Here is a 24584-nt window from a genome sequence, read left to right as displayed (position 1 = left end):
TGGTCACACGGGAGGAGGGGCCGTCCCACACAGAGGGGGCCAGGTCACCGTGAGGGTCCCCGACCAGGGCTGCCAGTCCAGTGTGTGTCGTTGCTTCTCTCTGAAGGTGCCTCAGTGTGTCCCAGGGCATCCCAGCTTCTCATACGACAGGATGGGTCATTTCCTTCCCCAGCTGTCCCCTCTTCCAGCTCCCAAATTTAATTCTAAGACACATGACCTCTTTGCTTAAAGAACATGAGTCACAGCGGTCCTCAGGGGGCTCTAAGCTCCAAAGCGCTGCCCTGCAAGAATGGCCTGGCTGCCAGCCCTTGCACCTGCCACATTTCTGGCTGTTATAGCCACTTGCATGGGCTCAGGAGGCCCAGGCCCGCCTGTCCCCGTTCTGCCCCCTACAGTCTCCGTGACAGGAAGCCTCAAGGCTGCGCGCAGGGCCAGGGCCTCTCTGAGGTTCCAGGGGCTCCGCTTCTGCAGCCCCTTCCAGGACCTGAGCTCGTTCCTCCCGCTCAAAGCCTGGGCCTTGGCTCAGCTACATGGTCACCTGAGGGAGGCCGGGGTGCCCGGTGGACAGAGCCAGGCAATGCAGTGACTCCTGCACCTCCCCTTGCAGGCAAACCTCACCAAGTCTCAAAACGAATTTAAGATTGTTCTGAAAGAGCTGGAAGATTCGCTCCTGGCCCGTCTGTCGGCTGCGTCGGGGAACTTTCTGGGAGACACGGCCTTGGTGGAGAATCTGGAGACCACCAAGCACACAGCCAGCGAGATCGAGGAGAAGGTCAGAGCTGCCTCGGTGACATGCCCCGGCAGCCAGGGCTTGGGAGGCTGGGCCACGGGCGATCGGCGCCTCCCCGCCATGAGCAAGGAGAAAAGCAGCTTCGGTCATACGTGCCCGAGTGGGCCCAGGGCAGGAGAAGGGGTCCGGGCTCCCATCCTGCACCCAGCTGCTGCTGAGAGCCCTTGGGTGGCTTCCCAGGGAGCGAGGCTGGTGGCTGGGAATGAGCCCACCTGCTCATGGCACTGCCCATCTGCTGTGTCATTCACACCCCTTTTGTTTGTGTCGAGGTGGTGGAGGCAAAAATCACAGAAGTTAAAATCAACGAAGCGAGAGAGAACTACCGCCCGGCTGCGGAGAGGGCATCTCTGCTCTACTTCATACTGAATGACCTCAACAAAATCAACCCCATCTACCAGTTCTCCCTCAAGGTGCGCCCTGCAGCTGGGGCTGGGTGCCTCCCTCAAGGTGGGGCTGCATCTGGGCTCCACAGCCAGGCCTGTTGCCCACACAGCCATCGGGCAGTGCCAGGGCCACCCTCAGAGGGCAGACCTGGTCCAGCCTGCAGATGGGGCTGGAAGAGGGGGAGCCAGGGGCCCCCGTCAGTCCTACACCCATTCTCCCCAGGAGAGGGTATGAGCTGCTCCCTCCTCCCTGCTCTTCCCCTGGTGCCTCCAGGCACTCACAACCCAATCAAAACAAACTGGATGGCCTGGCATGGTGGCTCATGCCTGTCATCTCAGCACTATGGGGGGCCGAGGCGGGTGGATCACCTGAGGTCAGGAGTTCAAGACCAGCCTGACCAACATGGTGAAACACTGTCTGTACTAAAAATAAAAAAATTAGCCAGGTGTGGTGGTGTGCGCCTTGGGAGGCTGAGGCAGGAGAATCGCTTGAACACTGCAACCTCCCTCACTGCAGAGGGTGCAGTGAGCCAAGATCACGCCACTGCACTCCAGCCTGGGCGACAGAGCGAGACTCTGTCTCAAACAAACAAAACAAACTGGAGGCCACCACAGGTGGCAGGGAGTGGTGGCGGGGAGTGGTGAAGGGCTCCATCTCTGCACGCCTCCATGGCTCTCGGTGGCGGATCCCCAGGCCTTCAACGTGGTGTTTGAGAAAGCCATCCAGAGGACCACCCCTGCCAACGAGGTGAAGCAGCGGGTGATCAACCTGACGGACGAGATCACCTACTCCGTCTACATGTACACGGCCCGGGGACTCTTCGAGAGGGACAAACTCATTTTCCTGGCACAAGTTACGTTTCAGGTAATGTCTAGCCTCACGGTTCCTAGTGTGGTCCGTGGACCAGCGGTGTCAGTGACCCCTGGGAGCTTTGTGGAAAGGCGGATTGTTGGGCCCCCACCCAAACCTGGTGATTTCAAACCCGCATTTTAGCAACATACCCAGGTGATTATAAAGTCTGAGATGCCTGATGTGGAACAGGCCTGGGGCTCTCCTAGTTGATATTTGGGAAGCTGGCACAGTATTCCCATGGGAGCTAGTGAAGGGGTGGTGTTTTAAGGAGAATTTCACAAGGAAATTCATTTTACATGTAAGTTGTGCTGAGTGAATAGTCCTGCATTAGTGCTTAGCCCACTGTGGGGTGACTGATGTTTCTTAAGAAATAAGTCTATGAATAAACAAATATTTCTCCTGTTTATACAGTCCTGCTAAAATATTTAAAGATCTGCATTCTCTGAAATTGATTAAACAGCCTGTCTTAATTTGTTTTGTGCTGCTATAACAGAATACCCAAGGCTGAGTAATCTATAAACAATAGAAATTTATTTCTTATGGTCCTGGGGTCTGGGAAGTTCCATATGAAAGTGCTGGCGTCTGGCAAGGGCCTTCTTGCTGTGTCATCCCATGGTGGAAGGCTAGAGGGCGAGAGAGAGCACAAAAGGGGCCAAACTTCTTGTGTAACAAACCCACTCCCTTGATCATGACATTAAGCCATTCACTCTGCTGTCATGGCCCAACTGCCTCTCAGACCCCACCTCCCAACACTGTTCCACTGAGGATTCAGTTTCCAACATATGCTTTTTTGGGGAACACATTCAAACGATAGTACAGCCCCTCTGCAATTTCCTTTACACTGTGCCATAAGTATGGTTGGAAACACTAGTTTTTGTTGTTGTTGCTACTGCTGCTATTTTGAGACAGAATCTCACTCTGTCACCCAGGCTAGAGTGCAGTGGTGCAATCATAGTTCACTGTAGCCTTGAATTCCTGGACTCAAGCAATCCTCCCACTTCAGCTGCCTCAGTAGCTGGGACTACAGGCATGTGCCACCATGCTAGGCTAATTCTTCAGTTTTTTAAATTTTTTATTTATTTATTTATTTTTTAGTAGAGACAAAGTCTCACTCTGTTGCCCAGGCTGGTCTTGAACTCCTGGGCTCAAGTGATCCTTCTGCCTCAACCTCCCTGTAGCTGGGAATACAAGTGTACACTGCTGTGCCTAGCTAATTTTTTTTTTCTGTTCTGGTTTTTGTTTGTTTGTTTGTTTTTTAGACGGAGTTTTCCTCTTGTTGCCCAGGCTGGGGTGCAATGGTGCAATCTCAGCCCACCACAACCTCCACCTCCCGGGTTCAAGCAGTTCCCCTACCTCAGTCTTCTGAGTAGCTGGGATTACAGGCATGCACCACCATGCCCGGCTAATTTTTGTATTTTTAGTTGAGACGGGGTTTCTCCATGTTGGTCAGGCCGGTCTTGAACTCCCGATCTTAGCTGATCCACTAGCCTCGGCCTCCCAAAGTGCTGGGATTACAGGCATGAGCCACTGCGCCCGGCCAAAATGGTCAATTTTATGGTATGTGTATTTCACAACTTAAAAAGCGAGACGAGGTGAAGACAAAACTTTACCCCAAACCAAAGGGGCAGGACAGGGCGCCCCCTGCAGGCCGGGAGTGTGAACTCCCCTTCGGGTCCAGCGCACAAATCTTCAGGGCTGCTGACGTTTTACTGGCTGCGTTAAGCGTACACCTCCATGTTCCCCCAGGTCCTGTCCACGAAGAAGGAGCTGAACCCAGTGGAGCTGGATTTCCTCCTGCGGTTCCCTTTTAAGGCCGGAGTGGTCTCACCAGTGGACTTCCTGCAGCATCAAGGCTGGGGCGGGATCAAGGTTCGTCTTTAGACGTTGAACACGTTGTGCTTTCTTCCCGCCGTGGAGCCCCCTCCAGCAGATGCTGCGGATGTTTCCAGGGCCAGAATACCAGGCTCTGTGGCCCATAAATTCAGTAAAGCAAGGAGGCCCCACACATAGGGATGGAGACCAAGATGGGCTGGCTGCCAGCTCACAGATAGCTCTGCGTTCCTATAGGGAATGTGACATGTGTTAGGTCCCTGAGACCTGCACACAGCAAGCAGAGAGTTATATCCTCTGGGGGCCGGAAGAGGCCTCAGGGCCTCTTACCATCCCTCCCTCAACCTCCCCTCCTCCCCCAGCCTCCCCTCCTCCCAGTGTAAGGGAAGTGGCAAGTGAAAAGTTTGTTCTTCAGATTCCTGGACACAGTCAGGGACCCTCGAGTCTCAAGGTCTGTTCAAAAAGACCTGAAGAAGGTCGTCCCCTGAGCTAGAATGGCCCCATTTCCAGAGACCCCTAGAGAAGCAGCCCCTAGCCCATCCCAGGCCTCATGTCCGCAGGTTAGACCCTGCCGAGGAGGCTCCCGGCTCTGTCCTGGGATGCCTGAGCTGGGCATGGACAGCTCCTGCTTTGGTGGCCGGCCTCTCGGGCTTCCTTATCCCAGAGCCCCGGTTTCCTCGGAGGGCAATGGCCTCTCCTCCTTCAATGAACTGTACAGGAAGGCTCTCGGGACCCGGGTAAGTGGGAAGAGTCACAGGGCCCGCTGCCTCTGCCCCTAGGCCCTCTCGGAGATGGATGAGTTCAAAAATCTGGACAGTGACATCGAAGGATCTGCCAAGCGCTGGAAAAAGCTGGTGGAGTCGGAAGCCCCCGAGAAGGAGATCTTCCCCAAGGAGTGGAAGAACAAGACGGCCTTGCAGAAGCTGTGCATGGTGCGCTGCCTGCGGCCAGACCGCATGACCTACGCTATCAAGTGAGTGTCCCGCCGCGCCGGGGGCCCCGCCCCCGAGGCCCAGGCCTGATGGAAGCTTGACCGAGCGGCTGTGCTAGACTCTCTGTGGACTTGAATTGATCCCCTGAACTTTTTTCTTCTCCCCATTTTACACAGAAACGAAACAGGGCTTAGAGGGGCTAAATCATTTCACACAAAGTTCTTCGAGGACAGAGGCAGGATTCCACCCCAGGCTGCGGACTCCAGTCCCGAGTTCTTGTTAATCCTTAATGTCTCAGAGTATCATTAGGGGAACCCCTTGTCCCCCGCTAACCTGACTGAGGAGGGGTGCCCTGCGATACATGATAGGAAGAAAAGACTCCCCACATGAGCCTCCTACATTGAAAGGAAGATGTCAAGTGTGGACGTGAATATGCACTGAGGCCATACAAACGGGGTCCTTTTAGGATGTTTTGAGGGAGAAAACAATGGCAAAACCATCAGCATTCGAGGACTTTGAGTACCTCTGTGGCAAAACGTAAAGTCAATCGAGGTATATTAATATGGCTAGTTTGCAAGAGAACTGTTCTGATTTCACCAACAATTTCTCCAGACCTGAAACCCTTCCCTGTTGGAAGGATGGGCTGTTGAACGAAGGAGGTGACGTTTAGCACAGAAACGAGCCTGGGGTCCATCCTCAGAGCACCTGTGGCCTGTCTGGCTTCTCCCCTTTTCATTTCTCCAAGTAGCCTGAAAGCAGCCAGGTTTCCCAAAAGACACTCATGTCCCTAATAGAATTACCCTCTGATGGCCAGGTGCGGTGGCTCACACCTGTAATCCCAGTACTTTGGGGAGGATCACTTGAGCCCAGGAGTTTGAGACCAGCCTGGGCAACATAGTGAGACCCCATCTCTACAAAAAGTCTAAAAATTAGCAGGGCGCGGTGGCGGGCTCCTGTAGTCCCAGCTACTCAGAAGGCTGAGGTGGGAGAATCGGTTGAGCCCGGGAGGTGGAGGCTGCAGTGGGCCGAGATTGTGCCACTGCACTCCAGCCTGGGTGACAGAGCGAGACCCTGCCTCAAAATAAAAATAAAAATAAAATAAAAAGAATTCCCTTCTGACAAAGCAGAGGCCTAACTCCCAGGACTGAGTTTAGTTTTGCCTTGTTTTCCTCCGATAGGAGAGGACAGGGACCGGGAGTGGTGGGGAGGAGGGGGTGGAATGAAGCCAGAAGTCACTGTGATGCAGGAGAGCAGCGAGGTCCAGGGAGAATGCCAGCTGCGTCCCGGGGTCAGAGCTGGAGGAAGCGGGGGTCAGGGTTTGGGAAAGGCCACGGTAAAGGTCCCTCGGCCATCGCAGCGGGATCACCCTCTCCTGTGGGAGTGTGCAGCGTGTTTGGGCCACAAGACCCAGTGTGCATCCGATTCCTCGTCTAGAGGATGAGGTGAGGTGACCTTCCCCATCTCCTGAGAGCTTCTGAGAATCGCCTAAGTTAGCCTGTGTGACTGCACCCTGGCCACCTAAAAGAAGGAAACAGCCACCCACTGCGGAAGCATTTGCGTGCTCTGCGGTGGCCTGGACCATCCCAAACACCCATGAGCCCAGATCATCCCTCAGCATTGACATGTTTCACATTTCTATGACGTGGAGCAAAGCAGATTTACTGCCCTGATTGTATAGGGTCGCTTAAAAGCAAGGAGATTGAAACAGACGTGACTAATAACAAAGCCAGCACTGGCCAAGGGTGTCTCGTGTCAGGCACTGTTGCAAGCACTGACAGCCGTGGGAGCACTTCCACACTCAGGTCACAGGCACTGGGAGGGCAGGCCAGGCCACCCCCGGATGCGCAACACAAACCCTGACGCACAGCATGTGCCAATTTCCATGGTGTAAGTGCTTCCTCTGTGGCCGGTTGCACTAGTTGCCAGGGTCTGCTGAAAGCTGCCGGGGTGTGCTGAAAGCCATCGGGGTGTGCTCCAAGCTGTCACCAGCCGGCTCCAGCACTCCTTTGTCAAAGCCACCATGTCAGAGGTGGTGAGGCCTGACGAACCCAGCATGCATGCTTCTGCATCATTAATTCATCCACAGCCGATGACCATTTGGCCTGGCCAAGTAATTAGCAAAGGTGATCTAGAGTCATTCCTGCCTAGGGGCAGGACTTCATATGTTCTGGAAGTTCCTTCCTAGACCAGGATCACAGCATCTAGGGTCTGAGGCCATTCCAGAGTTCCAAAAAGAATTGGGGGTCTTCAGGAGGAGCAACTCCTCCCCACCCTTGCCTGAGGCTGGCCCCAGTTCAGGACACCAGAGACAAGCCAGCAAAGGCCAGTGCGGGGAAAGGAATAGCAGATCCAGGTGTCCCCAGAAAGTCCCAAGGGCATGGACAGGCACTAGCCGGCTGACTCCTGGTTGAACCAGAGGAGCTGAGGTGTGCTGGGTGGCATGAGTGTGAGCAGACCCTTCTGAAAGTCGACCCAGACTCTCAGAGCACTCGGGCGTTCACCTGCCCAGGGACGAGCAGTTCTCACCCCTCGGGATGCGGCCATTTGTCCTCCTTTCAGAGACCAGCTGGCCACTAAAATCTTACTAATTTTTTTTTTTTTTTTTTTTTCTGAGATGGAGTCTCGCTCTCTTGCCAGGCTGGAGTGCAATGGCGCCATCTCACCTCACTGCAACCTCTGCCTCCTGGGTTCCAGAGATTCTCCTGCCTCAGCCTCCTAAGTGGCTGGAATTACAGGCCTGTGCCACCACACCTGGCTACTTTTTGTATTTTTAGTAGAGAGGGTCTTGTCATGTTGGCCAGGCTGGTCTCAAACTCCTAACCTCAAGTGATCTGCCCTCCTTGGCCTCCCAAAGTGCTGAGATTACAGGCATGAGCCACCACACTGGCAAGTTTACTAATCTTAGCTCAGGTGATTCATTCTTTATACATTACAGTAAGCTCAGCCCTCTGTGATCACAGAAGAAAGGCCGACACCTGATCCAAAGACCGCCAGAACATCACTAGGTCCTCCATGGGAGGATTAGCCGAGACCCCGACTGGCCTCAGACTTATTGGGGTCATGTTAGAAAGAGTTGGGGGCTTTTGTAGAGCGAGGTGTTTATATCATCTGAAGTTGCTTTTTTCTTTGACTTTTTTAGGCTCACCAAAGCTTTGCTCTAATCAACTTCCTTCCTTCTCAGCGCCCCCACCCCCTGCAGTTGACCCTGGGTGCCTTCCAAGGCTGGCCTCTCCCTGCACCTGCTTAGGCTGCTCCAAGGAGGAGCACAGTGCGGGGCCCCTCGGGAAAGAAAGGGTGCCCGAGGCAAACAAGGCCAATCCCTCGCAGAAAGGAAAGCCCGGTAAAGACTCTGCTCTCCTGCCACAGGCCTTGTCCCGCTGAAGAAAGTCCACCAAAAAATGGCCCTCCTGCCTGGGCCACAGCCCACCCCAAGCCCCCCGCCCTGGCCCAGAGCCTCAGGTTCCGCTGCCTCTGATGCACTCCACCCCTAGGAACTTCGTGGAGGAAAAGATGGGCAGCAAGTTCGTGGAAGGCCGGAGTGTTGAGTTTTCTAAGTCCTATGAGGAGAGCAGCCCCTCCACGCCAATCTTCTTCATTCTCTCCCCGGGGGTTGACCCCTTGAAAGACGTGGAAGCCCTGGGTAAGTGTAGCAGGCAAGTGATGTTCTCAAAGACGGAGTATTGTCAGCATCACCAGGCACCAGGAAAATGCACACCAAAAGCACACGAGACACCACTTCACACCCAAGACGCTGCTTCACGCCGGTAGGATGGCAATGATCGAGAACAGGAAAATAACACGTGTTGTGAGGCCTGAGAACTGCGACCCTTGTAGGTTGCTGAGAGGATGTAAAATGGGGCCGCTGCTGTGGAAAACAGTCTGGTGGTTTCTCAGTAAGTTACATATAGAATTGGCGCAAGAGCCAGCAGTTCCACGCCTGAGTATACACCCAAAAGAACTGGAAATTTAAATCTGTGTTCAAGCAAGTACTCTACACAGACGTTCATTCATAATAGCCAAAAAGCAGAAACAACCCAAATGTCCATTAACTGACGAATGGATAAGTGGATAAACAGAATATGGTGGCTCTATATGGTGGAATAGTATCCCTCGATTAAAAAAGAGTGAAGCAGGCCAGGGGCGGTAGCTCACACCTGTATCCCAGCACTTTGGGAGGCCAGGGTGGGCGGATCGCTTGACCACAGGAGTTCAAGACCAGCCTTGGCAACATGGCAAAACCCCGTCTCTACAAAACATACAAAAAAACATAGCCAGGGATGGTGGTGTACGCCTGTAGTCCCAGTTACCTGTGAGGCTGAGGTGGGAGGATCACTTGAGCCCAAAAGGTTGAAGCTGTAGTGAGCCATGATCAAGCCACTTCACTCCAGCCTGGGTGACCGAGTAAGACCCTGTCTCAAAAAAAAAAAAAAAAAAAAAAAGCATGAAGTCGGCCAGGTGCAGTGGCTCACAGCTGTAGTCCCAGAACTTTGGGAGTCTGAGACAGGAGGAGCACCTGAGCCCTGGAGTTCAAGATCAGCCTGGTCAACACAGGGAGACCTTGTCTCTACAGATAATTTTATAAATTAGCTGGGCATAGTGGTGCATGCCTGTGGTCCCAGCTACTCTGGAGGCCAAGGCAGAAGGATCACTTGAGCTTGGGGAGTGGAGTTCAGGCTAGGTGAGAGTTGAGACCCTGTCTCAAAAAAAAGTGAGGCCAGCCACAGTGGCTCACACCCATAATCCCAGCACTTTGGGAGGCCAAGGCAGGTGGATCGCCTGAGGTCAGGAGTTTGAGACCAGCCTAGCCAATATGGTGAAACCCCATCTCTACTAAAAATACAAACATTAGCCAGGTGTGGTGGTGGGCGCCTGTAGTCCCAGCTACTCAGGAGGCTGAGGCAGGAGAATCACTTGAACCCGGGAGGTGGAGCTTGCAGTGAGCGGAGATGGCGCCACTGCACTCCAGCCTGGGCGACGGAGCGAGACTCCGTCTCAAAAAAAAAAAAAAAAAAGTGAAGTACTGATACATGCTACAACATGGATGGGCCTCAAAAACACTATGCTCAGTGACAGAAGCCAGACACAAAGGCCCCATATTGTGCAGTTCCCTTGATATGAAATATCCAGAATGGATAAATCCATGGAGACACAAAGGAGACTGTAGACGAGTGGCTCCTGGAGGAGATTGGGAGCGACTGTCTAATGGGTATGGGGACCACCTCTTGGGCCATGACAATGTTCTAGAACCAAACGGATGATTGCACAGCATTGTGAATATACTGAATGTCGGTGCATTGTACACTTTAAGATGGGTTTTAAAACAGCAAGTTTTATGTCATGTATATTTCACCACCGAAACTAAATGAGGGAGGCATGTGGAATTCCTGGCTATAGATCACAGAGCCTGAACCTGTGTCATTTAATTACCTGCTGTTTTTTCCTGTTTTTCTTTTCTTCAGGAAAAAAACTAGGGTTTACCATAGACAATGGAAAACTCCATAATGTGTCCCTGGGGCAGGGACAAGAGGTGGTGGCTGAGAATGCCCTGGACGTGGCTGCAGAGAAAGGACACTGGGTCATTCTGCAGGTACGAGGGGGCCAGCACTGCAGGGTAAGGGCTCCCCGCACTGAGGTGGCCAATGGGGATGGGCCAGAAGGCCCGGAAGGAAGCAGGATGTGGAGTTTGCATTCAGAAATGTGGGTGGAAATCCTAACACCACTGAAGGAGGAGGCATCCCCAGTGTCGGCTCTGCTGGGGTCAGCTGGGTTGTGTGGCGCGCCATGACTGCCCAGAGGAAAGCGTGGATTCTTCAACGGTGAGAGGGAAGCTGGGCTTTATACGAGAGTACCCCAAACAGAGATTATTTAAACAACAAATGGTTGGGCACGGTGGCTCACACCTGTAGGCCCAGCACTTTGGGAGGCCAAGGCAGGCGGATCACCTGAGGTCAGGAGTTCGAGACCAGCCTGACCAACATGGCGAAACCCTGTCTCTACTAAAAATACAAAAATTAGCCAAGTGTGCTGGCACATGCCTGTAACCTCAACTACTTGGGAGGCTGGGGCAGGAAAATCGCTTGAACCCGGGGAGGCAGAGGTTGCAGTGAGCCAAGAGTGCACCACTGCACTCCAGCCCGGGCGACTGAGTGAGACTCTGTCTCAAAAAAATATAAAAGACGACAAGTGCTGGGTTGACAAAAGCATCCCTCCTCCTCCTCCTCCTCACTTGGGGCAGGCAGCAAAGCCCAGAGCGCCCAGGAGATGCTCTCTGCACATTTGGTTCAACCCTAGCACGACCACCCTTCCTCAGCCCTGGAGCCCATCCAAGACCCCTCCTCACTACCGCTTGTCCTCGAGCGCCTCTGGGCCTGTCCCAGCTTCCACGGGTCTTACAGTGTGTGTCGACTTCAATCCACAGGGCTAAGCCTGGCCCCGGTGGGAAGCCCTCAGCTTCAAGAGGAGGGGTGGGGACCACAGAATCTCAGCCTTATGCCAGGGAGGACACAAAGGACTCACCGTAAGGCTGGAGGTTTCCAATTCATTGAACACAAAAATAGATTCTGGGGCCTCAGTTGCTTCGCCGAAGACATCCTGGCATGCCCAGCACCTGGTTAGGGTGGACAGGTGAGGGGTGGGGCAGTGCCAGCACCAGGCAAGTGTGGGGTGCTGGCAGAAGAGCCCTGCCCTCACCAGGGAACATAGCCACGTGCCAGTCTCTCCTCGTGGGCCAGGAGCTGGGCAAAGTGTGTTACCACCCTCTGGTCTTGGCTGCAGAATATCCACCTGGTGGCCCGGTGGCTGGGGACACTGGACAAGAAGCTGGAGCGCTACAGCATGGGCAGCCATGAGGACTACCGGGTGTTCATCAGCGCGGAGCCTGCCCCCAGCCCCGAGACCCACATCATCCCCCAGGGCATCCTGGAGAACGCCATCAAGATCACCAACGAGCCCCCCACGGGCATGCACGCCAACTTGCACAAGGCCCTGGACCTGTTCACCCAGGTAGGGCCACGCCTGCTCGGGCTGCCTCCCCATCCCATGCCACGGCCTGGCATCCATCCCTTGGGGCCCTGAGGACCACTGAGGACCGCTCTGAACTCTGGGGACACCTCCCCTCTGGGTTTCCCCTGTCCACACACCCCTCGCAGTCAAAATCAATGTATTTCTAAAAGACGGAAAAATGCAAATAATGTAAGGTGCTCTGGCACTATTTATTACTTAAAGCTTCAGATGCAGAAACACATAGTTTTTAATCAGTTCTATGAACCTGCAAATGAGGGCTGGTAGATGCTGTCCATTGTGTTTGAAGAGCGTGGAACACGTCATGACTGGTCCTTGGAAATGGGGCCAAGCTCCGTGGGGGACTCCCTGGAGGTCGGTCAGCTTTCCTGGGAGTACAGAGCCCCACTGCTGGAGGCAATGGGCAACCAGGGAAGATGGGGATGCTGTACTTGCTGAGGCTCTGGATCCGTGACCAGGTTTCCTTGCCTTCAGCCCCCCTCTGACCCACCATCAGCAGGAACAGCTGGCAAAACACAGCTAGCTAGGGAGCCCGGTCCCTCCTCTGCTAACACAGCTAGCTAGGGAGCCCGGTCCCTCCTCTGCTAACACAGCTAGCTAGGGAGCCCGGTCCCTCCTCTGCTAACACAGCTAGCTAGGGAGCCCGGTCCCTCCTCTGCTAACACAGCTAGCTAGGGAGCCCGGTCCCTCCTCTGCTAACAGCTGTAGTGGCTGCTGGTTGCCTCCAGGACGGAGGGTGAGGGCCTGCCTGGCACCTGGGGCTCGAGGACCCTCCTTGGCTGGGATCCCACTTCTGCATCTGCCTGGGGTCTGTCCTCACCTGACTCTTCCCTCACAGACCTCAAGGCTTCCCCCAAATGCAGCCTTCTTCACAGCCTTCCTGGCCACGTGTTTGTTGTTTTTTTTTTTTTTTTTGGAGATGGAGTCTCACTCTGTCACCCAGGCTGGAGTGCAATGGTGTAATCTCAGCTCACTGCAACCTCTGCCTCCCGGGTTCAAGCAATTCTTGTGCCTCAGACTCCCGAGTAGCTGGGATTACAGGCATGCACCACCACACCCAGCTAATATTCTGGATTTTTGGTAGAGATGAGATTTCGCTATGTTGGCCAGGCTGGTCTCAAACTCCTGACCTCAGGTGATCCACCTGCCTCAGGCTCCCAAATCTTGGCCACTCTTGTCCTCGGGGGTGCTCCTGCCTGCAGGTCCTCATGTCGATATTTCTCCTTTTGGCACCTCAGCATTTTCTCTGTCTAGAACTTTTTGTGTGCACAAACTTGATCTCCCAAGTGGAGCCTAGAACTTTTTTGAGGTTTGACACCCTATTTTTTTGGAGACGGAGTTTCGCTCTTATTGCCCAGGCTGGAGTGCAAGGGCACAACCTCGGCTGACTGCCACCTCTGCCTCCTGGGTTCAAGTGATTCTGCTGCCTCAGCCTCCCAAGTAGCTGGGATTACAGACACCCACCACCACTCCTGGCTAGTTTTTTGTATTTTTAGTAGAGATGGGGTTTCACCATGTTGGTCACGCTGGCCTTAAACTCCTGACCTCAGGTGATCCACCCACCTCGGCCTCCCAAATAGCTGGGATTACAGGCGCGAGCCACCACGCCCGGCCAACACCCTGTATTATTCTATAACACTTAACAAAGATCTACTTATGGGGTGTATCGGTCCATGAATGCGTGGCTTCCATGCCTGATACATTTTTAAAAACTACTTATATGGAAATATCAGAGTCACCCATTAACAATTCCCAACCAGCTTTTAAAGGACACACCCTTGTCAAAGTGTGAAAGTAAAAGAAAAAGCAGAAAAACAAATGTTTAAAATTGGTCCCCCGTTCTATTAACCAATCAATCAATACCACACACCTCCTGCCTTGGCCTGCACCCCGCTGAGGGGCGCGAGGATACGTTCTGGAAGCAGCACCCTAGTGTGATGAGTGCGTGGGGTACACACGGTGCTATGGGGCCATGCAGCTCACAGCAGCCCTGAGGTCAGCACCGGTCCTGGAACGGTTTCTGCCAGCCTGTATGAGATCAGTGCAGAAATCCAGGAGGCACTCAACAAACTCTGCAGCGACCCGATACTTGTGAACCCAAGCACAGGGGCAGTTCTTCCTTTGGTATTTCATTTTATTGTATTTTGCAAAGTGTCAGTCAGCGACAGACAGGGATCGGGGCACTGAGGCAGGGACTGGGCCTTCACTTCCAGCCAGCGTGGAGCCCTGCCAGCCAGCACACGGGAGTGGCACCTCATCCCATCTCTGGCTGGGGAGGTGGGTGGCCAGGGAGTGACAGCTGAGACCTGTGGGTAAGGAGACCCTTCACAAGTTCAGGGACCACTTGCCTCGGAGGGGCTGTGGGCCTCTGAAAACAAGGGCCCACAGGAAGAAGCGGTGGTGGGTGGAACCTGTATGTCCACGATGCCCCAGACCTGAGTGTGGGCAGGCTGGTGAAAAGCACCGGATCGGATGGACTCTGGAGGATGGATGGACGGTGACACCCGCCAGGCCTTCCCTTGTCCTTGGGGGCTGGTGAGTCTCCCATTGGCTGGTGTCACTCTGGCTCTCCAAGTGTTCACTGCCAGCGCCCTCCCCAGGGAGTTGAGGTCTGAAAGGGACTGGCCAGGCCAGTCTCCTGGGCCCATCATCTCCATCCCAGGCAGCCAGGAGGGGACACTCGAGTGATGGAACCCCAGCTGCTCCCCTTCTTGTCCATGTTGCCAGAGGGGCCTGTGCCAGGCTTTCCATGATGCCCAGGACAGGGCCCTGCTCTTGATCCACCCAGTACACTTCCCCTGGCACTTATCTGTCCCTCCCCAGCGGGATCCTCGGCCACTGTGCCTGAAGCCCTCCCCCCACACACAGAGTGCCTGGCCCCAGAGGTGCTCCGTCAGCCGCTGAGTAGAGCAGGTGGAGCACAGCTTGGCTTCCAGAAGCCTCTGTGTGTTCAGGAGTCACTACGTAGCAAAGGTTAATGAGTAAAAGCTCACAAATCCAGAGACGTAGGAGTCACAATTTAGGTTCAGTTTTCCCTTCCCTGGAGCCAGATAAAGGGTTTGAGAAGCGACCCCATCCCATCCCCCATCCTGATGGAACTTTACCAGTTGTTTTTAGAGTTTGGGATACTGTGCATAAGTGATGAGGAATGTTGATAATTACAAAGGAACATTATTTCGTATTAAAGTAGTCCCGAAATGTCCAGGATTTGGGAAGATCTTGTTAGGAAGCAGTATCAATAATTCAACTTGTAGTAAGTACTTAAAAGGGATAAAATTGCATTTCTGAAAGAAACAAGAAGATCGTACTCAGCCATGACAGCCCAGCTTTCCCTGCAGCTGGTCTGATGGAGACCCGCTCAGCCCACAGCTTTGTCCCCCTCCACCGCCCCCACCCTAGCAAAGCATCTGGCAAGGGCTGGACGCTGGTCACCCTCAGGGGCATTTCTGTGTAAACTTCTCCCTCTCCCTAATACCTGACCGGAGCGTGTGCCCCGCAGGACACCCTGGAGATGTGCGCCAAGGAGATGGAGTTCAAGTGCATCCTCTTCGCCCTGTGCTACTTCCACGCTGTGGTGGCAGAGAGGCGCAAGTTCGGCACCCAGGGCTGGAACCGGTCGTACCCCTTCAACAACGGGGACCTCACCATCTCCATCAATGTGCTCTACAACTACCTGGAGGCCAACCCCAAGGTGAGGGGCTGCGTGTGCCCTGTACTTGGACATAACCCTCCCTCTTTCCCACCTTTCCTCCCTCCCTCCTCCCCTCCCTCCTTCCTTCCCTCCCTTCCCTTTTGGTCTTTGTCTTAGGCTTAAAAGACATCAAGTAGGTTTCACAAACCAAAGAGAACTTGAAAGGCAGCACCATCTGTGATCTCTCCAGCCTGCTATAATTACGATGGTCCAGTCCTTTGCCCCCACCTCCTGCAGGAGCCGGCTTTTGGACAGCTCTTCTGCTTGTTAGCACACTCCACGCTACCTGCCCCTCTTGCACCTGGATGAGGATTCCCCCAGAATCCTGGCACCACAGGGTGTGAGCTGGGACTCAGTGGGGAGGACAAGCAAGGCTTCCCGGGCTGCAGGCCTCACCACGGCTCTGTCAGTGTCTGGAGAGAACCCAGGTTTGGAGCAAGAGGGGCAAAAAACCTCCCCGGATAGAAGGGAGTGCTGTGTCCATTATGAGAATGCATAAAGGTGCATGTAGACTGCCACAGAGGACTGAGTAGAAAGCCGCACGTCCTCCGGAAACGGTCTGCAGCAGGAGGCACAGCAGGTCAGGGCACAGAGCAAGGTGCACAGCAGAGAGGGCACAGGTTTGGGACCAGATGGCAGCGTATGAATCACAGACCTGCTATTCGCTGGAGGGGGCCCTCTGTATTCAGCACGTACCCTGCTAGGCCCTGCAGCCCCATCTACGGTCTCCTAAGGCTTGGCCACCCCATCCATAAACTGGAGACAGCGGAAGTGCTCACCACGCACGGTTCTTACGAAGCTTTGACTCAGGCTAAGCCTGGTACAGGCCCAGGAGCCCCTCGCCCAGAAGGCAGAGGGCGGTGCACACCCCTATAAACCCTGGGTCCTCCTCCTCACTCTCGGCCTCCAAATCAATAGCGACATGGACCCTGGCTCTGAGAGAGCAAGGTCCGGGCACCCTCTTACAGACTGGGAGGGGGATGGGAAGAAAGCAGCACTCAGCTGCCCAGGAGGGCTGCTGCCTACGTGGGGCCTCCGGGTTGGAGGACGACCAGGGCCTGGGTGTGACGTGGTGAGAAACGGTGCTGGCACCGGGGTGGAGGGGGGGGCCACGTTTGAAGTCTGCTCTGCTACTCATTCACTGAGACCTCCAGCAAGTCAATGGACCGCTAAGGCTGCTTCCTCATGGGCCTCCACCTCGTGGGCCTCCACCTCAGGGCTTGGGGGTTCAATGAGGGAAGCCTGGCCTGGCAATGCCAGTCTCAGGAACCCCCTTCCTTTTTTCCATCTCCTTGTAATAAAGCTCAAGACCTGGGCCACTAAGCCCCAGGCACGCACGGCACACGTGCTCCCAGTGGGTGTCCTGAGAAGGCCCCCAGGAGGTGACCTCTGATGTCAAGCACCTGGTCTGGGAGACTGTGACAGAGCCTCCTCACCAAGACTGGAGGACGATGACCTCCCAGGATCGCTGCTGGTGAAGGCTGGACCTGGAACTTGGTATGCTTAGTTCCCTGGGAGGCACACCAGCCCTGGAGTAGCAGGGAGCAGAACTGGGCCGGGACTTGGCTCCCTGTGCTCCCTGGCAATGGGCCACCATGGGCCATAGACGCCACTGGGGGAAGGCAGCCTCTGTCTGCCGGTCGATGGGGCAGGGTGCCGGCAGGACATTTCACCCAGAACAAGACCCGGATCTGAAAACACTCCCAGAGGCACCCAAGATGTTCAAAGGGACTTTCAGCACGGAGAGACGGCCAAACCACGCAGAGACTAGTTTGGGAGAAACAGTCTGGCTAGAATTTTTTTTTTAATTTTTATTTATTTATTTATTTATTTATTTATTTATTTATTTATTTATTTGAGACAGGGCCTCACAGTTAACTGGGGCAGGAGTGCAGTGGCACAATCACAGCTCACTGCAGCCTTAACCTCCTGGGCTCAGGTGATCCTCCCACCCCAGCCTCTCAAGTAGCTGGGACTACAGCGGCCACAATGCCAGGTTTTTTTTGTTTTTGTCTTTTTGTTTTGTTTTGTTCTGTAAAGACGGGGTTTTACCATGTTGCCTAAGCTGGTCTCAAACTCCTGGGCTCAAGTCATCCGCCCACCTCGGCCTCCCAAGGTGCTAGGATTACAGGCGTGAGCCACCGCACCTGGCCAGGTGAGGATTTTTAAGACATTTTCTTAGCCGTTGCCCACTGACACACGCTGGGCAGCTTCTCAGCTGCTGAGAAGCCGCGCGAGTACCATGTACGTCAGCGGCTGCCACATCCTGAGGAGCTGTGTCCTGATGTGGCCTGCGCTGGCCAACCTTCTCTCTGTCCTCAGGCCTCCCTCCCCTTCCACAGACTCCCCACCGGCTCCCATATTCCCTTCATGGCACAGGTCATGCTACACGCTGAGTGACCACCGGGAATGATGTCATCTGTGTCCATGGCCTGTTCAGCCTTCTGGGCTCTGAGGAAATAGATCAGGGATTCCCATGCGAACGGAACACAAAAGTCTGCTGGAACGTTGCTTTGAAACACAGAGCAACCTGCAGGGACTCCCAGGGAGGGGCCTGAGAGCTACAGCTCCCCCAGGAGTCCCTGGGGGGTTCCCTCAGCAGGTACGGGAAATGCAGACAGCACTCACCCCCGCCCCCTGCGGGAAGCAACCCTCCTGAGGAGCGTGTGGGGCCAGGAGGGAGAGAGGGGCACAGGTCTCCCTGCCTCTCGGGAGACACAGACACTGCCTCCAAAGCTGCTAAGCAAGATGCAGGAAAAGCAGCCCGCATACAGTTGTGATGACCAGATAGAGAAGGTTGTAAGTCGCTAATGATAATTTGGAAAACATTAATGTTTTGAGTAAAAATCATGAGACTAAGCTGAGTGCAGTGGCCCAAGCCTGTAATCCCAGCACTGTGGGAGGCCGAGGCAGGAGGACTGCTTGAGCCCAGGAGTTCAAGACCAGCCTGGCCAACACAGCAAGACCCTGTCTCTACAAAAAATAAAAAAATTAGTCTCGCATGGTGGTGAGTGACTGTAGGCCCAGTTACTTGGGAGGCTGAAGTGGGAGGATCTCTTGAACCCAGGAGATCAAGGCTGCAGTGAGCCGTGTTTGTACCACTGCACTCCAGCCTGGGACGTGGAACAAGACCCTGTCTAAAAAACATATACATATGGGCTGGGCACAGTGGCTCACACCTGTAATCCCAGAACTTTGGGAGGCTGAGGCAGGCAGATCCCCTGAGGTCAGGAGTTTGAGACCAGCCTGGCCAACACAGCGAAATCTCATCTCTACTAAAAATCCAAAATATCAGCTGGCTACGGTGGTGTGCACCTGTAATCCCAGCTACTCAGGAGGCTGAGGCAGGAGAATTGCTTGAACCCAGGAGGCAGAAGTTTCAGTGAGCAGACTGTGCCACTGCACTCCAGCCTGGGCAACAGAGCGAGACTCCATCTCAAAAATAAGCAACCTAAAAAATATATACATATGTATATAAATTGATGAGACCAGATGATTGATTCATCAACTGATTCTTATTCAATGAACTCTCACTGGTATTTGATGACAGCTCTTCCGGCCAGCGCACAGTGGAAGTGATGTTATGAAAACATCTGCCTCGCCCTTCAGGAGCTGCAAACTTCAGGGAAAGAACAGGTGTGCAGAAGCGGGGAGAAGCTGACTGTGAGCAGCAGGATTTCACATGCTGGGTACCAAAGAAGAATCAATTATCTTATTTTTATCCCAATTACATGTTGGAATGATCTCTTTTAAAGTGCCTGCCACAAAATTTAAAATGACACATGTGGCCTCAACCCGTGGCTCCCACCGTCCTTCTGCTGAACTGTGCTGTGCAGGAGAAAGAGGCTCCAAAACGGGCACATGGAGGTGGGAAGAAGAAGGGCCCGGCTTCGTGGCGAGGCCGCCCATGAGCCAGGCTTTGTAGGAAGAAGAGTGTTCCAGGGCAAAGGTGTGACGTGAGACTGCAAGGAAGCATGAAGGGCAGTGGGAACGGCGGCGGCGGGGTGGGAAGCATGTGGTCGCCTGGCGTGTGCTCTGGTCCACACTGCCGAGTTTGGTCTTCGTTCCCTAAGGCCCGGGCAGCCTAGGTCAGATAAGTCACTTGCTCAAACCCTCTATATGACTGCAAAGACCCTGGAGGCACGGGAGCTACTGGAAGGATGAGAACCAGGAAGGACTCTACTTCCACAGGGTGGAAGGGAGACTCACCAGATGCATCTGAAGACATGACTAACTGGACTTCGTGGCCAAAAGGTTGACGGCACTGGAGTCAATCCTTGAGCCACACAGAATCAAACCACTTGTGTTGAAATTGGACTGTGAAGGGCAGAATCTCGGATGGTAACAGAGTGGTGGGAGAGGCAGAGGGAGCAAGTTCCGATTCAGCCCTGTGGCCTCTGAGGCACAGTGAGGCACAGCAGAAACGCCTGCCCCACGGGAGGTGCAGAGCGCGCCGGCTGTGGAAGCGCTGTCCAAGGTGGAGGGAGGTGCCACACAGCCCCTTGTGAGAGAAGCCAAAGGGGCCGGACACTGGCGTCTGGTGGCGCGGGATGGAAAGAAAGGTGGCCCTGGGGCCTGGTGACCCTGAAGGTAAATGGCCAGGAGGCTGACCTGGAGGGCGAGAAGGACGCAGGACCGAAGACTGGGTTCCCACGCCCTGCCTGCCTGAGCCTGACCCTCTCATGGCAGAGAAGGGGCACAGAGGCACCTTCCCCTACCCGCCTGTCATCCTTCCTCAGGTGCCCTGGGACGATCTTCGCTACCTTTTTGGTGAAATCATGTATGGCGGCCACATCACAGACGACTGGGACCGTCGGCTGTGCAGGACCTACCTGGCTGAATACATCCGGACGGAGATGCTGGAAGGAGACGTCCTGCTGGCCCCCGGCTTTCAGATCCCCCCCAACCTGGACTACAAGGTAAGGATGACAAGTTAAACAGGAGCTCAACGTAATGAAGGCTCGTGCCTCCCAGTGAGAGCCTGCCAGCACAAATGGAGTATCAATAATTGAGCAAGAACCCAGGCAACCAAAATAAGAGAGGATGAGAAATGCGTCTCACTTGGAAGAAGCACAAGGCTAATACAAACAACCTTTTTTTTTTTTTTTTAAGAAAGAAATGCAGCCTCAGGGAAGGGGGAATGGAATTTTCCTTTATGTCGCTGGGAGCACAGGGGGCAGCCCACAAAGGGGGCTGGGAAACAAGTGGGATCTGTACAGACAGCAAGATGTGGGTGAACGTTCTGGCAAGGAACGCTTAACCAACAGGACATGGGTTTCAGCCTGCACAGCTTTGCCTCTGCTTACAAACTGCCCTCTTTTTCAGGGTTACCACGAATACATCGATGAGAACCTGCCCCCTGAGAGTCCCTATCTGTATGGCCTGCACCCCAACGCAGAGATTGGCTTTCTGACGGTCACCTCAGAGAAGCTGTTCCGCACTGTCCTGGAAATGCAGCCGAAAGAGACGGACTCGGGGGCAGGCACGGGAGTGTCCCGCGAGGAGAAGGCAGGAGCTTTGAAACTGCTCCCAAGCGAGAGGAAGGGGGAGGATCTAGAACTGGGGAGGGGTCACAGGGACTGGCGGCAGTACAGGGGAACTTGCTGGTGAGGTACACTCTGCCCCAGCCTCGGGCTTGGGTATCAGAAACACTGGGGTATGGCCCACAGGCTGGTCAGCAGGTCCTCAGACGTGGCAGCTGCAGGCTTCGGGTGAGCGTACGGGCCCAGACAAAAGGGATCCTTGGGGGTGTGGATGCGGCTCCGAGAGCGTCCCAGCTCTCCACCCTGCAGTCTTCCAGCTTCCCCAGCTGAGCACCAGGAAGGGCACCGACCATTCCCCACCCTGGCCTGGCCAGCACAACAGCAGTAGCAGCTCGCACAGGGCGGCCAGATGCGCAGGCAGGTACTCCAGAGCAGCAGTGGCCACAATGGCAGGTCCTGTTACTGCTCCAAGGATTAGAAGAGTTCAGGGGATGCCAGTGTTCTGAACAAGTTCTCGCTTGTCTGGGTGGCTCTGTGCTGCCTCCTGCCTCCTGGGTGGCTCTGTGCTGCCTCCTGCCTCCTGGGTACCTCCACTTTTTTTTTTTTTTTTGAGACAGAGTTTTAGCTCTCGTTGCCCAGGCTGGAGTGCAATGGCACGATCTCGGCTCACTGCAACCTCCGCCTCCCAGGTTCAAGCGATTCTCCTGGCTCAGCCTCCCAAGTAGCTGGGATTACAGGCGCCTGCCACCACACCTGGCTAATTTTGTATTTGTGGTAGAGACAGTTTCACCATGTTGGCCAGGCTGGTTTTGAACTCCTGGTCTCAGGTGACCATCCCGCCTCGGCCTCCTAAAGTGCTGGGATTACAGGAGTGAGCCACTGCACCTGGCCTGTACTTCTTAATAGAATGTGGAAAAGCTCTATTACGTATTAGCTAAGTACAGGACTTCCCAGCAGAGACTGAATTCTTGATGTGAGACCCTTATTGCTATTAGGTCCAGGACTTTCTCTTAGTCTAATGATTGAAATCAGGAATTGGCTGACAGACGGTGGTGCAGGTGACCACTGCACTGTGTGGGCCACTCCTTAACAGGGTGTGATCAGCATGGTCCCTACAGAAAGCCCACGTAAAGGACAAAGTCGCAATCCCTCAACCGCTGGCTATATTTGACCAGAGGCTGGTGCGTGGGAATGAACAAATGAGGCACCAAGCCAGGTGGCCTGAGGCGCTCATGGCCGCGGCTGCAGGGACTTGTCATGAGATCAGAATGCTTGGAGCCGCTGGCCAAGGCTCCCTCCCCTTGTCAAATGTGTGGCTGCACCCACGACCCTGCATTTCTGGCAACTCTACTTGCCTCTTCCCTCCTCTCCAGGACTTAGGGCTGGGAACATTTTGGGCAGGCCCCCTGACCCTGCAGTGGGTGGGGCGGGCTCCTTGCAGTGACAGGGGCTGTCTGGGGACTGGCTTCCAGGTGAAGGCCATGCTGGACGACATCCTGGAGAAGATTCCGGAGACTTTCAACATGGCTGAGATCATGGCAAAGGCAGCGGAAAAGACCCCCTACGTGGTAGTCGCCTTTCAAGAATGTGAAAGAATGAACATCCTGACCAACGAAATGCGCCGTTCGCTGAAGGAGCTGAACCTGGGGCTGAAGGTAAATATGGGTCAGCCAGGCCCCAGGGACGTGGCTGGATGGTGAAACCAGCAGAAACCCAGGCCTCTGGCAACCCAGGCCTAGCACAGGCCCCGGATCAGCATGGTACTGCTCCCTCTCCAGAGCTCTGGCAGTTCCAGAACAAGCCCCAGGAGCTCATCTAGACCGTTCCTTAGCAGGAAGCGCTGGCGCGGCCCTGATGCAGGGCGTCTCCAGAGGCGCAGCACAAAGCCACACTGTGTTGACAACTCATGACACGCACTGGGGCTGGTGCTCTCCCAGGCCCCAGCTCATGGCTCCCCACACCCATCTGTGTGTCTCCTAGGGAGAACTGACCATCACGACCGACATGGAAGATCTGTCCACGGCTCTCTTCTATGACACCGTGCCTGATACGTGGGTGGCCCGGGCCTACCCCTCCATGATGGGCCTGGCGGCCTGGTACGCAGACCTGCTGCTCCGCATCAGGGTAAGTGCCGTTTTCTCTGCGAGGCTTCCTAAGACTCGGGGACCGAGTGCCCAGAGCTCGGCACACCCCACATCCTAGAGCCTGCAGGAGCATGGCCAGGAGGCTCCTGGGGGCCTGTCCTCTGTCAGATCAGGGCCAGAAGGGCCTAGCCCATGCCCCTCCCACGCCCTGACAGTGCAGCCATTTCCTCCCAAAGGAGGAAAACAAGCCAGGCCGCAGAGAGCAGCTTCCATCAGCTCCTCCTCAAGCGACCCTCAAAGGGTAAGCCGTCCTCTATAAGGAGTGAGGCAATGAAGGCAAGAGCCTCTTTGGGCTCCTAAATTATCCACAAACAGGAAGCCATTTTCTTCCTGACCCTTCTATACCTGTTCCCTTGTTTAAAATGGAGCAAACAGCAGCTGGACATGGTGGTTCACGCCTGTAATCCCAGCACTTTGGGAGACCAAGGCAGGCAGATCACTTGAGGCCAGGAGTTCAAGACCAGCCTAGCCAACATGGCGAAACCCCATCTCTAAAAATACAAAAATAAGCTGGGCATGGTGGCCTGCACCTGTAATCCCAGCTACTCGGGAAGCTGAGGCAGGAGAATTGCTTGAACCCGGGAGGCGGAGGTTGCGTTGAGCCAAGATTGCACCACTGCACTCCAGCCTGGGAGACAGAGCAATACTTCATCTCAAAAAAAAAAAAAAAAGCAGACACCAAAGTTGCATCATGGCGGGTGGCTGGGCTCCGTGGCCCCTACTCTGTCCAGCACTTCTAGCTCGCTGAGTGGCCCGTGGAAGGTTCTGGCGTGACCCCTGCTCAGAACGGCCAAGGCCCTGTCGTTCCCATGTCATTCTATGTCCTCTCCTAGCGGCTCGTGTGTCCTTGCAGGAACTCGAGGCCTGGACGACAGACTTTGCCCTGCCCACCACCGTGTGGCTGGCCGGCTTCTTCAACCCCCAGTCGTTCCTCACGGCCATCATGCAGTCCATGGCCAGGAAGAACGAGTGGCCCCTGGACAAGATGTGTCTGTCTGTCGAGGTGACCAAGAAAAACCGAGAGGACATGACCGCTCCCCCGCGAGAGGGCTCCTACGTGTACGGACTCTTCATGGAAGGTAAGGAGGGCTCTTGTCTGTCTGCAGAAGCTTCCAGAGCCAGTGCTACTTGCCAAGACAAGATAAAACTAGCTCTTGGCAAAGACAGGCTGTTCAAGAGCTGTGGGGACAGGCAGGAGAGAGGCGCTCTCAGGGGGCATCAGCCTGCAGGTCAGAGCCATGCTGACCCTAGAGAGGGTTGAGAGGATTCAGGGAATGTGCAGGGGTCTGGAGGAGACCAAAAACACCCCAGTCACCTGGCCTCTGCTTTAATGAAAACAGCAGAGCTTGTGAGAGAGCAGCTCCGACGTGATGAAAAGCGCTGAAAAGCTCAGGCTTTCCCTGCCATGGAGCAGTCAGCCCAGGACAGAAGTGCGTTTTGTGGCTGCACTGAGACTCC

The 24584-nt window shown here is 54.7% G+C and overlaps 1 protein-coding gene across 2 annotated transcripts in view; it reads left to right on the top strand.

Annotated features, from left to right (window-relative positions):
- DNAH17 (dynein axonemal heavy chain 17) overlaps window positions 1-24584 on the top strand; it is a 150057-nt gene that overhangs the window by 124206 nt on the left and 1267 nt on the right. For both annotated transcript variants that reach the window (XM_057300355.2, XM_008971540.4), the window contains exons 67-80: window positions 608-772; window positions 1060-1200; window positions 1868-2038; window positions 3773-3895; window positions 4636-4829; window positions 8280-8428; window positions 10248-10375; window positions 11563-11790; window positions 15308-15499; window positions 20239-20418; window positions 20825-21007; window positions 22455-22637; window positions 22963-23106; window positions 23980-24205. In XM_057300355.2, coding sequence (XP_057156338.2) covers window positions 608-772; window positions 1060-1200; window positions 1868-2038; window positions 3773-3895; window positions 4636-4829; window positions 8280-8428; window positions 10248-10375; window positions 11563-11790; window positions 15308-15499; window positions 20239-20418; window positions 20825-21007; window positions 22455-22637; window positions 22963-23106; window positions 23980-24205 — 2407 coding nt within the window. The remainder of the gene's footprint in view (window positions 1-607; window positions 773-1059; window positions 1201-1867; window positions 2039-3772; window positions 3896-4635; window positions 4830-8279; window positions 8429-10247; window positions 10376-11562; window positions 11791-15307; window positions 15500-20238; window positions 20419-20824; window positions 21008-22454; window positions 22638-22962; window positions 23107-23979; window positions 24206-24584) is intronic.

The sequence above is a fragment of the Pan paniscus genome, chromosome 19, assembly GCF_029289425.2.
Source record: "Pan paniscus chromosome 19, NHGRI_mPanPan1-v2.0_pri, whole genome shotgun sequence".
NCBI lineage: Eukaryota > Metazoa > Chordata > Mammalia > Primates > Hominidae > Pan > Pan paniscus.
Note: the sequence above shows the minus strand (reverse complement) of the source record. Positions and strands in the feature narration are given on the sequence as shown.